The sequence below is a fragment of the Vanellus vanellus genome (genome assembly GCF_965231255.1).
Source record: "Vanellus vanellus genome assembly, chromosome: 1".
NCBI classification, from domain to species: domain Eukaryota; kingdom Metazoa; phylum Chordata; class Aves; order Charadriiformes; family Charadriidae; genus Vanellus; species Vanellus vanellus.
This window is the reverse complement of record NC_138905.1, coordinates 88,148,655-88,161,640: the sequence shown is the minus strand read 5'-3', so window position 1 is coordinate 88,161,640 and position 12,986 is coordinate 88,148,655. Positions and strand designations below refer to the sequence as shown.

General features: G+C 48.4%; 2 protein-coding genes across 2 annotated transcripts; one reads left to right on the top strand and one right to left on the bottom strand.

The window, feature by feature from the left end:
- Window positions 1-5,736: 5,736 nt before the first annotated feature.
- On the bottom strand, window positions 5,737-10,255 carry PHB2 (prohibitin 2). Its single transcript, XM_082490685.1, has 8 exons — window positions 10,091-10,255; window positions 9,914-9,998; window positions 9,745-9,824; window positions 9,440-9,624; window positions 7,515-7,644; window positions 6,948-7,051; window positions 6,465-6,542; window positions 5,737-5,898 (listed from the first exon to the last, which is right to left on the bottom strand). The coding sequence occupies exons 1-8, from the start codon at window positions 10,215-10,217 to the stop codon at window positions 5,818-5,820; spliced, it is 870 nt and encodes a 289-aa protein (XP_082346811.1). The 5' UTR covers window positions 10,218-10,255; the 3' UTR covers window positions 5,737-5,817.
- A 228-nt stretch (window positions 10,256-10,483) lies between these two features.
- EMG1 (EMG1 N1-specific pseudouridine methyltransferase) lies at window positions 10,484-12,797 on the top strand. Its single transcript, XM_082498762.1, has 6 exons — window positions 10,484-10,650; window positions 10,730-10,831; window positions 11,200-11,341; window positions 11,710-11,768; window positions 11,927-12,076; window positions 12,477-12,797. Exons 1-6 carry the CDS (start codon window positions 10,510-10,512, stop codon window positions 12,588-12,590), a joined length of 708 nt encoding a protein of 235 aa, XP_082354888.1. The 5' UTR covers window positions 10,484-10,509; the 3' UTR covers window positions 12,591-12,797.
- Window positions 12,798-12,986: the final 189 nt, after the last annotated feature.

Genomic DNA, 12,986 nt, shown 5'->3' with positions numbered 1-12,986 from the left:
AGTTTTTGAAGTCTTCCCAGTTACAACTGGGTGTCCCCCAGGGGTCAATACTTGGTCCAATTTTCTTTAATATATTCATTAATGACCTGGATGAGGGGACAGAGTGTATCCTCAGCAAGTTTGCTGATGATACCAAAGTGGGTGGGGTGGCTGACACCCCAGAGGGCCGTGCTGCCATCCAGTGTGACCTGGACAGGCTGGAGAGCTGGGCAGAGAAGAACCTAACGAGGTTCAACAAAAGCAAGTGCAAGGTCCTGCACCTGGGGAGGAAGAATGTAAAGCACCAGTATAGGTTAGGGGTGGACCTGCTGGGAAGTAGCTCTGAGGAGAAGGATCTGGGGGTCCTAGTAGACAGTAAATTATCCATGACCCAGCAATGTGCCCTTGTTGCCAAAAATGCCAACGGAATCCTGGGCTGCATAGGGAAGAGTGTGGCCAGTAGGTTGAAGGAGGTCATTCTCCCCCTCTACTCTGCACTGGTGAGGCCACAACTGGAATACTGTGTCCAGTTTTGGGTTCCCCAGTTCAAGAGGGACACAGAACTGCTGGAGCAAGTCCAGCGAAGGGCAACTAAGATGATTAAGGGATTGGAGCATCTCCCTTATGAGGAAAGGCTGAGAGAGCTGGGAGTCTTTAGCCTGGAGAAGAGAAGGCTGAGGAGAGACCTTATTATGGCGTACAAGTATCTAAAGGGTGGGATGAAGGAGGTTGGAGCCAGGCTCTTTTCAATGGTTCCAAGTAACGGGACGAGGGGTAACGAGCACAAGTTAGTATACAGGAAGTTCCGTTCAAATACATGGAAAAACTTCTTTACGGTGAGGGTGACAGAGCACTGGCACAGGCTGCCCAGGGAGGTTGTGGAGTCCCCTTCTCTGGAGATTTTCAAGATCCGCCTGGATGCAGTCCTGAGTAATGTGCTCTGGGCAATCCTGCTTTAGCAGGGGAGTTGGACTAGATGATCTCTAGAGATTCCTTCCAACTCTGAAAACTCTGTGATACCGTGAAAACTAAGCCTCAGCCTGTGAACTGTACCCAGGAATCATTTGGGAGAATGCTGAGTTTGGCTAAAGCCACCCCTTAAAGAGTGCAGACCTGAACCTTTCTGTGGCGGCTGGCTTAGATCCCAGAGAATGTGATGGGGAATCCTTAATTTACGGGTATGGATACTGCTTAGGCTGTGGACATTTGCTACTCAAAGAAAAAGATGGGTCAAGTGTCCTGGACTAGGACCTGGTTAGAGCTGGTGGCAGGAAGAGCTCACTCCTGCTTAGGAAAAAGTCTGAGTTAGGTCACACAGTGACCTAGGATCCAGACCAAGAACGCTTGGAAACGTGGGACGGGGGATTTTGTCTGGTCTGAGCCACATCTAGGCCCCATGTGGGAAGATAACTGCACAGTCAATCACTATCAGCTGTCTGTCACAGGACCATACCTTAACAGTCCAGCTGTAATTGTCCTCTGCTTTGGCGTGGGGGATTTTAGGACCAGGCTCTCTCCTCTCAGTTTCGAGCACAAATGCAGATGGGGGAAGGGGTAGAAAAGAGAAGGAATGAGACGCACCTTGAACTCTGTTCCATGTAGCTCATGGCAACAGCCCACGTGCCTGCAAGGTGACAAACCTGCCTGGGAGCCGGTGAGGTGAAGCAGCTACCAGTCTGTACAAACCAGCTGGAAGTAAAAGCGCTGCACCCTTGCAACCTTGCCACCTGCCAGAGGACATGGCCACGTTCATGCATTTTCCAGGAGGAAGCAGGAACCCCATCAGCAAGGCAGTGGCAGGATGATTCAGGCAACTTTAGCTGAAGTTCCCTGCTTTGATCTGGTGCCAAACACATAAACAGAGCAGAGGCAAGGCCGGACAGTGCACAAAGGAGTGGGCAAGCTCTACAGGTGCTGTAGTGATTTCAGCCACGCTAACACAGAGAACAGCGTTCCCCAAGCCAATACTGCATGGCACAGGTACAGCAATAATGTAATTCCAAGATGAAAGAACTCATCCTGTCAGAATAAGCAACTTCACCCCATGCCTAGGCAACATGAGGGACAAATCACAGCACCAAGGATAAATGCCATGGGCTGTCCTGCACATACTAGAGGGCATTTTGCCCCTTCTTGGCTGCAAACTCTGCCTCAAGCAAGCAAAGGCAGAAACAGTGCCACAGCGGAAATCCCATCCTTTTTGAGTTCATCAGCTGGTTCGAGAGTACCCGGCTAAGAAAGTTGCCTGGGATAATGACACATACCTGAGACACAATATAGTGGGAGGAAGGACACTGCTCGGAAGGTCACTCGATATGTCAAGAAACTTGGTTGGAAGCATTCAGAAGATACTTTGCAATCAGACCCTCTTCCCCATCTGCTGGACTTCAGGTTCTAGTTGACTGGAAGCTAGTAAATGCCATTCCGATTTTCAGGAAGGGCAAGAAAGAAGACCCTAATAATTGCAGGCCTCCCAGTTTCACTCTGGCACCTCGTAAAATTATGAAGATTATTCCAGGGGTTTTTGAAAAAGACTTGCAGTAAGATGCAGTCAGCACAGGTTCATGAAGGGAAAGTCGTTCCTAACTTAACATGATTAGGTTACCTGCCTAGAGGACAAAGGGAAGGCAGCAGGTGTGGGTTTCTGGGGGGATTTTAGCAAAGCCTTTGACAGAGTCTCTCACAGTATCCTTCTGGACAGTCTCCAGCATACAGCTAGACATGTACACAGTACAACTGGTGGACCATTGGCTGAAGGATCAGGGTTATAGTAAACTGGGTTACATCGGGCTGGTGGCCAGTCACTAGTGGTGTTCCCCAGGATTCAATTTTAGGGCCGGATGTCTTCAAAGCTTTTATCAATGACCTAGACACAGGAGTCGAATGCACGCTAAACTTGCTGACAATAATGAATTAGGAGGAGCTGTTGATTCCCTCAAGGGAGACAGAGGCCTTACAGAGAGATCTTGATAGATTAGCAGGCTGGGCAATCACCAACCATACGAAATTCAACAAGAACAAATACCAGATGCGGCAACTGGAATGGTTTAATCCTGAATGTATGTATAGACTGGGGCACAAGAGGCTGGAGCAGAGCCCTGCAGAAAGGGACCTGGCACTTTGGTGGATGGCGAGCTCCGTGAGTCAGCAATGTGCGCTGCCAGGCAAAAGGGCCAATGCGATCCTTGGGTGCATTAGGCACAGTACAGCTAATTGGTCAAAACTCAGCATTGGTCCAGCCTCACCTCAAACACTGCGTGCAGTTTTGGGATCCACAGTATACGGACATAAGAATATCAGAATGTGTCCAAAGGAGGGCAACAAAGATGGTGAAAGCAGCCATGACTTATGAGGAGCAGCTGAGGAGACCAGGTTTGTTCAGCTTAGAGGAGACTGAGGGGTGCCCTCACTGCTGCCTGCAACTCCCTTGTGAGGGGAAGCAGAGAGGGAGGTGCCAATCTCTTCTCTTTGGTGTCCAGCAACAGGACATGAAGGAATGGCTTAAAGCTGCATTGGGGGAAGTTCAGATTGGATATTAGGAAAAAGTTCTTCGCTGACAGTGTGGTCAAACTCTCTAGGGAAGTGGTCATGGCCCCAAGCCTTTCTCTGTTCAAGATGTGTTTAGACAACACTCTTATCCATGGTTTAACTTTTAGGTTGCCCTGTGTGCAGTGAGGAGTTGGACTCAATGATCCTTGTGGGCCCCTTCCAACTCAGGATATTCTATGATCCTGTGAAACCTCCAAGTCCTAAATCTAGCATAGGGCAGCCCAGTGAGACAAGGAAAAAGCCAGTCCCTGAAGCAGACAAGATTTTGCCTTTGAAATCCAAGCACAGAAGAGAGCTGAGGCAGTGGAGGAAGACCTCTCCTGTACTTTTGGCCAGGAAAGCAGGAGGGAAAAAAGGTGTAAGAATGGAGGTCAGGACACAGTACATACATGCTGCTGTGACACAGGAAAGCAGGTACACGTCTGCTCATCTATGGGCAGCTAAGAAACTGGCCCTGGTCACCCCTGCAGCTATATGAGCATCCACACCTGCTCATCCTTGCCCCACCCTGCGATCTCTCCCCTTGTTCCTTTTCCCACATCCTGATTCTGCGTTCAACCAAATAAAAGCTCTGTTCTACCTCCCCCTATGGAAAATAACCTCTTTTTCCTACCTCCCCCTATGGAAAATAACCTCTTTTTCCAGCACTAAGCACACTTAGACACAGTATAAATTTATTTTTTTTTTTTAATTTTTACAAATGTTTGAAAGAATCACTGAGCTGACAGTGACACAAATAGATATTCCAGCAGTAATGGGAACCCAATGAATGACATTTTCCTGAATTGAGTTCCAGGTTCTCTTGGGATCAAGAGTGAAAAAGAAACAAAATTTACTAGAAAATAAGCCTGGTGCTGATGGCAGCAGAACTCCCTCGCTTGGCCAAAAAAATATTCTGATTTTACCCTACAGAAATCTAAAGATTAATGAAGGTTAGAGGTGAGTTAGTATATCCACATAGGTAAATACCTTTAAGCACCCTTGCCCCCTCCCCAAATTTAACTGGCGTGGTGACGAAGGGATTACAGCTGCCTAGCTGCAGAGCCCAATCTCATAACTGGATCACCACAGATGGGGCAGGGGCATGGGAACCAAATCTGGCTACTGGATTAACAACTTCAAAATGAGGGCAAACAATGCTAGTGGAGGGAGTTCGAAGTTCCTCACTCGTCTTCTGCTGGTCAGTGCCGGTGGTTCTAAGAGGCTTTAGTTTCTTTCATTTCTTCCCTTGTTTGAGTAGGAGACTGTCACTGAAAGGGAGAGGTGAGTTATTAGTCCAAAAAGCACAAGCAAAGGTGAACCAGACCCTCCCTACAGACTCTGGGGTGCTGGCTGTCACACCTGAAGGACCTGGACTTCAAGTCCTTCCTACTTTTTTCAAAGCCCCTCAAGCCTTCTGCGATGAGTACGACAGAATCCATTCAGAAGGACGGAAGAAGGATCTTACAATCAGAGATCCCACAGAAAAAACCACCTCTGGCTTCCTTTCACGATTCTAAGAAATCTAAGCTTTTAGCTGCACGCTACTAGCTCAGCTGGCTCTGCCTTGTCCAGTAAACACTGGACAGATTAGGCAAAGCCACCACACTCCTGCCAGCTCTGAAAGCAGGGAATGGTGTTTTCTAGCATGGACTGGAAAGCTTTTGGAGAGTAATAAGAGCATCTTTCCTAGAGATCGTTAACCCAAAGCAACACAAATTCCTGCACTCGTCTGTCTTCTTACAGCCCTCTTTGCCACAAATGCAGGATGCCCTGTGTACATGGGACTGATCAGATGACCCTCCTCAGTTACTCCTGCTTTCCCCATGCAGGGTTCCTTATGGAACACACACAGAGCTCCAATTACTGAGTATCTCCTACTTTATGTAGGAGTTGGTGTGGCCCCTGCAAGGAAGAGCCTCAAACTTCACATCACAAATCAGAACTGAGGTAGAGATGGAATAAACTTCCTGCGGCCAGAAAGGCCCAAGCCAGAAACATCCCAGGCACCAGGCAAACATCAACACTCTTGTTCCAAGTACTAACAAAAGGATCAAAATAAACAGTGCCTTACCTCCCTCTGCGTGTCAGGAGGTGCAGTTAGGGGGAAAAAAGGAGGAAGAAAAACAAGAGTGAAATGATTAGATTTAACAAAAATGTTAATTTCCAAAGTAAGACTGCTCCCTACTTAGCTGTGTCCTCTGCCATCAGGGTCCTCTCAGAGAAAAGATCCTGAGAGAGCTCCAGAAAGGGGACCAGCTTTGCAAGTAGGGTGCAGATAAATCCACCCACAACAGCCATCTGGCCCCTTTACCTGGTGAATCCCTCATCCTGCAGGTTCAGTACCAAGTTGTCTGCTGTGAGATACACGCGGTTTTGTGAGCCAGCAATCTGAAAAAGAAATCCATTACAGAGATGCATAAAGGAGAAGAGTATAAATGCACAGGGAAGAACAGCACTATCGAAGAATCTATCTCCCCCTCCAGATACAGCACTCTTGTTTGTGTTCAATTAAAACCTTGGTTAAATCAATACAACTCCCCAAAACAACTCTGTAACTTCCCAACCTCTTATCCCAGTGCCATCAGACTTTCTAAAAGAAGTGCTCATTCTGTCTCCCTGCCAGACAGACCTTTGATCCCATGCCTAGCTGTCCCCTTTCCTCAGCCTGCAGGAAACCAGGAGCTTTTGGTGGCTGCAGCTGGGCCTGGGTGTTGCAATCTGATGTGGATCTGGCCTTGTCATATGGAAGGCATGAACTGCTAGCCTCACATCTAACTGCCGATCACTGCAAGCCAAATCTTAAGCTCTGTTTGAGCAGAGAAGGACTGGGCAGGAAACAAAGATCAGGACAGAGCAGGTCACATTCGCCTTAAATTCATCATGTGGCCACTGGGCTGGGAGGACAGCACAAGGACTGCAGAAGGACAAAGAAAATTCTGTGCCCCATAACTCACCGTTTTTGAGATGTTTTGAGCAGCTCGGATCTTACGTAGCTTGATGTAGCCTGGATTCCTGCTAAGAGCTTCACCGAGGTACAGAGGAGCAAAAGTTAAGGAAAAATGTGCTAACAGAAGCCACCTACCCTCATGGAATTCTTCCTAAGCCATAGCATCAAACAGGGGAAAAAGCAATCTCTATCCCAATAACTTGGGCCTTCGGGAAGGGATATTTTTACTTCCCCAAATCAAGAACAACATTAGGGTCACACACAGAAAATAAAAGTTAAACCTTACAACAGGGAGCTCACGTCCTCCTCTGCTCTGACCTGTAACCTCTGACAAATCTCACTCCAGCCAATGGGGGGGGGAATAAATGACAGTGACCTACTTGAAGCTATTATCTGGTAACAGTCTCCTAAGCATGAGACCAGTGCGACAGATTCTCAGGCCTGTCAGGCTCACAAGAAACACCCCACAAAATCTCCCAAAGCAGGATATCATCTTGGCAGCTGTAGCTTCCCCTTCAGCCTGAACAATCTTCTGCTTCTGCTCCTGCTTGGCCTTCTCCACCAGAAACTGTGCGCGCTGTGCCTCCTGCTGGGCTGCAGAGAGAATGGCCAAAAGCATTGGAACCAGATCCCATCTTCTGAGCCCTCCACCAGAACCCTACAGCTGAGGCCTGGGGCTTCACTTCCGAAAGAACAGACAGTGTTTTGGGGCGATAACCGTAAGTAAGAAATGTATCTGAGTGTACTTTACTTTTTCCAGACCCTCTAAACATAGTCCGCGTAGTAAGTGATAAGAGTCCCAGAATGAAGAGGAACCCTATAGTCTTGGGAACTCAGTCCCACTGATGGTATGTCCCATTAGCTATCACCTGAAGTTTTCTGAAAATACTTGTGAAATAACCTGTTTGGCTCCATTACTGAGAAGGCTGAGATGTATAACTCTGTTGCTGTAACAACGCAAAAGCAGTGACACGCTAGCCCAAATTCTGCTTCCTTGTTTAATAATTCAAGAAAAAGGCAAAGGTGATCTGCTCTTCCAGGCATAAATTGAACTCACCCACTTGCTTAGCTTCTACAGCTGCTGTGTACTCGCGACTGAAACTGAGCTCTGTGATAGCCACATCATCCAGGATGAGGCTGAAATCCTTAGCTCTCTCTGTCAGTTCTCGCCTAATGAGCAGAGACACCTGAAACACACATGGAGCAAAAAGAGTATCAATCACAGGCTGATTCTCACTTCCTGTGCACCCCAAAAGTGAAGCACAACTGCTCTTCACAGTTCATTCACCCTGGGCCCAACAGAGACATTATGTAAAGCAAACCTTGAATCATGAACATTAATACCATCTCTGAATCTGTCACCTCTAAATAATGCTATATATCCACAGCTACATATAGCATTTTCAAAAATAAATTACAACTTATTTACAATTATTATTTAACTATACTATACAACTAACATCACAAAAATAAAAACCTTCTTGAAAGTTTTTTTGCTTTCACATCCTATCACATCTAGTCCCACAGTTCCCACAATTACGTTGGCAATGAGCATTTTCTTAAATTTGGCAGTTTGGCTGTCTCATCTTCGTATTCAGCTTAAGAAAATAAAAATTACCATTCCACACTGCTACACATTGTAGACATATCACGCCTCTTAATTACTGTAGCTACTCATCTAGCATGGCTACTCTCCCTTTTTTAGTCTCGATGAGTGTTGTTGGTAGATTTTTTTTTTATTCTACTAATTTCTGAGTTGCCTTTAACTTGCCACTATCATTTTCAGGCAGGCTGACAAGTCCTGCACCAAACATTGACTTAAATAGAAATTATTGCTACAGTATCACATCCTTGACATTTACTTTTGCTTTTACATTTATTCCAACTGTTTCTCAGGAGAATTCTAAAACGATGCCAGAATCCTTTACTGTGTGAACTGTGAGCACATAATTACGTAAAGTCACTTAATTTTCTTCTGATTATCAACTGCTTCAATACGCACCACTTTACAGTAATTAATAGATGACAAGAAGGCAAATCCAATTCAGTTTGTTCTGAAATTTCAGAGATACCCCGCCCTCATTTCTGCTTCTAAATCCCTTGCAAAAATTGTTTCTTTGCTGTCACATCCTGACTTTCTCTTTATACAAGATCATTAACAAATCCTTTCAGCGTACACCACATGGCCTAGCACAAAACCCTGAAGTCCCTGTTGCAGATCATTTCTCACAAGACCTAGACACCTAGTTCTACTCTTTGCTTTTTTGTCATGGACCAGAAACTAGTTAAGAGATGCTCTGTATTTCATCTTTCTGACAACTCTTTTGCAGTCTCATGCAGGATCCCCCCCTAAAGGCTTCTAAAAGATCGGCAACTTCTCTCTCTCTCAACTGCAATAGGGAACAGATACTCTCAGAATCCCTAGCAATTACATTATCACAACACAAACTTTCAGATATAGGCTTTTTAAAGCTAAATATTTCTATGATTTTGCTGCTTTTCCAGGTTACCCTCTGATCTTTTTTTAAACACAAGTATTTGTTATCCTTCTGTAGCATCCATTACTGAAAGTTTATCACTTTGTTAAATGCTTGCCCATTTTACTTTTCAGATCCTTTAAAACTGCTTAATTTGCTCTGATAGCTCTTGCGACAGGTAATTTTTTCAAAGCCAGTTCTACAGTTGCTCATGGACTATGATGTAAATTAACTCTCCCTCCCCCATCATTACATTACAGTGCAGTTTTGCACTCTATATACCAATAAATCCAGCTGTCTTCTCAGTAGCTAGTGGTACAGCCTTAGTGTTTGTACCTGTATCGGATTCAAACTGTAAGTGGGATGCAATTCCATACCCTTTTCATTTGGACGCACCATCTGCTAGCCTAATATATTTATTCTTCATCTGTTATAACATCCCCCATATACACGTTTTAGCTGTTTCTTTGCAATACGAGTGTAATTCTCCCCCAGAAGAGCTCACCTGGGCTCTCTGCGTGATGAGCTGGGAAGCGTTAAACTTGGCTACCACGCTCTTGAGCACTTCATTAACGATGGAAGGCAGGACTCGCTCCTCGTAGTCCAGGCCCAGGCGCTGGTACATGCTGGGCAGCTCCGCAGCATTGGGGCGTGTGAGAACACGCAGGGAAATGTTCACCATCTGCAAATCTGAAGAGGAGAAAGAGACACGAGCAGAGTCGGCGCTGCGGCCGGACTCCTGTCCCCTTCCTCCCCCTCCCCACAGGCACCGCCTGGGCCTCGTGCTTCGGCCTGCGGGGCCTCTCTCACCTTTGGAGCCGGTGGGGGAGGAGATTTTCCGCGGCCGGGCTCGAATGTCGTAGATGATGGGGTACTGGAACCAGGGGATCCTGCGAGGGGCGGGAGGGCCGTTACTACCGCGGGGCCACCGGGCCGGGGCCGGGCTCGGGTCGGGGGGGGAAGGGGAGCTGGGCCTTACCTGAAATGCAGCCCCTCGGCGAGGATGGTGTCCTGCTGGACACCGCCGATGCGGTTGAAGAAGATAGCCCGCTGGCCGCCTTCCACTGCGGGGAGAAGGGGCACGGTCAGGACGGGAGGCTGAGGAACGAGGGAAGGAAGGGGGGGGGGAGGAGGGGGGGGGCCGGGGCACGCTCACCGATGAAGACGGACTCGCGGACGCCGTAGGCCAGGGCGCCGGCGCCCAGCAGCAGCTTGAGAGCGGTGCCAACGCCGCGCGGCCCGGCCGGCAGCCGCCCCGCCAGGTCCTTCAGGTTCTGCGCCATGGCCGAGCCGCGCCGCGCGCCCCGCCGGGAAGGACACCGGAAGCTGCCGCTGGCAAAGGCACTCCGGAGGGAAACCGCGGCGCGGGAGGCTCCGCCCCCCCTTCCCGTCCCGCCGCCGGCTTCCGGTGCGGCCGCGCTGCCCGCCGGAAGTGGCTTCGGCCGGAGGGAGATTACGGGTGCGCCCACAGGCGCCATCTTGGGTGGCCGCGGCGGCTAGTGGGCGGTCTAGGGGCGGGGCAGGGGCGGTGCTGGTGCTGCCGCTGCCGGTGCCGCGGGGGGCGGTGGTAGCAAAATGGCGGCGCCCAGGAGGCCTCGTGAAGAGGAGGAGGAAGGGGAGAATGAGGCTGAAGACGCTTCGGTGGAGGCGAAACGGCCCCGTGGGCAACGGCGGCTGCTGGTGGTGCTGGAGGGGGCGAGTCTGGAAACCGTGAAGGTGCGGGTGGCGGGGGGGTCCGGGCGGGCTGGAGGCGGCTGCAGGCGCCCTTGCCCACCTGTCCGTGCTTTGGCCGTAGGTGGGGAAGACGTTCGAGCTCCTCAACTGCGACAAGCACAAGGCGCTGCTGCTGCGGAACGGACGGGACCCCGGGGAAGTGCGGCCCGACATCACCCATCAGGTACCGGCTGGGTCCGGGTCCGGGCCCGGGCGGCGTCTGCGCCCGCCTGGGCTGCCTGAGGCGGCGGTGGGGTGGGCAGGCATTCGGCTTGGGGGGGAGATTGTCCCTCAGGTCTGGGGGTTTGCTTTGTGCCCCTGGAAAGGGGGTGAATTTGGCCTTACTCGCTGTGCTCACGGTTCGTTGGTAATTCCCTTTATTTGGATATGGCATTACTTTCTCTCAGCTTTACCCTAAAGCTCACGCGGCCAGATGAACTTCTGCCGCAGCATCAGTTCCTTCTGCATTCATGGGGTCTAACCTTCAAGTTTTCCAAAAGCCCTCTCTTTTGTGCCTTTTCTGTTTCCCCTACTGTGTGTTTTCTATTTCAGAGCCTCCTGATGCTCATGGACAGCCCACTGAATCGGGCTGGTCTCCTGCAGGTTTATATCCATACTCAGAAGAATGTTCTAATTGAAGTCAATCCCCAAACCAGAATCCCAAGAACTTTTGATCGATTCTGTGGTCTTATGGGTAAGTGATTAAAACTTTATACGGGCCACAAAATAATGCCGGAAGGTGGTTAGGAGTGGAAGAATTCTGGGAAGAGTAGAAAAGTTGTACCAATCTACCAACCTTAAAAATGTGAAAGAAATGAACAGAGACATGAAAGTGTTGTTTAGTGAGTTCCAGCATACGTAGATCAACTAAGTGTTCCTTAGCACAGTGGGGAGTGCCAGCACGAGACTGCTACCAGCAAAATAACTCATTGATCAGCATTTCTTAGGTCCACTTTAGAAGATGCTGGGAACTGTAAAGATGGACTTTTTGTCTACCAGGTAGAGGATAGGATTCCTCCAGCAAAAAAACAGACAGCTTAACTAATTTTCTTCTCTTGTCAGTTCAGTTGCTGCATAAGCTCAGCGTTCGAGCAGCTGATGGGCCTCAGAAATTGTTGAAGGTAAACATTCTTTGACTATTCACAGATAATGTTTCAACATTCCTCCTTTGCAGCTAGTGATGTAGGAGTATTTTTTAATTTACTTATTTTTGTACAAACCATGGACTTGGCTACATGGCAAGGCCTCTACACCTATACTAACTTTCTGCTTTCTGTAGGTGATTAAAAATCCAGTCAGTGATCATCTCCCTGTGGGCTGTATGAAGATAGGTACCTCTTTTGCAGTTCCAAAGGTGTCAGATCTGCGTGAACTGGTTCCTGCAGCAGAACCAGTTACCATTGTTGTGGGAGCTTTTGCCCATGGCTCGGTAAGTGCATGTATCCCTTACTTGGGAGTTGTAAAAAATCTTTATCAGCATAGATTTCAGTCTTGTTCTGAGTATGGGGTTTATTTTTCTTCTCTCTCGTTTGTGTTGGCTTTTTTTTTTTTTTTTCCTCCTTTTGGTGTCCCCCATTCCACCCTCCTTCCCCGCCTCCCCCCCCGGGGTAGGCTTGTCAAAAGCCCAGCAATGCAACACATGGGACTTTTTATTCCTCCCAAGAGCGGGCACTAGTGATGGTTGGCAGGTGGTCTTGCTGTGTTTTATTGTGCTTGTGTTCAACCTTGGAGAAATACTGTGCCTCTCCAACCAATGGAGATGGATGGGACTAAGTGAAAACTTTGCGGCTTGATTTACTTTTTTCTTCCCCCCTGCCCCCTTCCCCCAGGTCAATGTTGACTACACAGAAAAGATGGTCTCCATCAGCAACTATCCCCTCTCTGCTGCCCTGACGTGTGCTAAAATTACTACTGCCTTTGAGGAAGTCTGGGGAGTAGTATGAGCTTCTGCTGCTACTGCTGTCATCGTGTATTCCTATACAGTGACTCCACATTCTGGAGACTCCACTTAGGTGTGGACCTGGAGGACTTTGGGCTCCTGGAAGGGAAGATACTTCAATTTCATCCTTGTAGCTTCTGGAGCAATGAGACTTTAAATGGACTGCCTCGCTGACCTTTTTTCCTCCTATTAAAGGTCATTTTTGATAAAAGTGCTTGTGTATTTTACTTTCTCATGTTTAACGTGAGGGCAGACTTGGTCCTTTATAGCAGGAACTCAGCCCCGATTTGTCATCGAACTGAAATTCTTAGCTGTGCCCTGCTTACCCTGCAGCTGAAGTTACTCAGTCCTGTAGAATCACCTTGCTTGGTGGTGTGTAACAGATCACACTCCCACACCA

Coding starts and splice junctions, on each gene's coding strand:
- PHB2 (XM_082490685.1), bottom strand. CDS start 10,217: ATGGCGCAGAACCTGAAGGACCTGGCGGGGCGGCTGCCGGCCGGGCCG. Junction 9,999..10,090: donor CCGCGAGTCCGTCTTCATCG/GTGAGCGTGCCC, acceptor TTCTCCCCGCAG/TGGAAGGCGGCCAGCGGGCT. Junction 5,899..6,464: donor CTCAAAACATCTCAAAAACG/GTGAGTTATGGG, acceptor TTTCTTTTTCAG/ATTGCTGGCTCACAAAACCG.
- EMG1 (XM_082498762.1), top strand. CDS start 10,510: ATGGCGGCGCCCAGGAGGCCTCGTGAAGAGGAGGAGGAAGGGGAGAAT. Junction 10,832..11,199: donor GGCCCGACATCACCCATCAG/GTACCGGCTGGG, acceptor TTTCTATTTCAG/AGCCTCCTGATGCTCATGGA. Junction 12,077..12,476: donor GAGCTTTTGCCCATGGCTCG/GTAAGTGCATGT, acceptor CCCTTCCCCCAG/GTCAATGTTGACTACACAGA.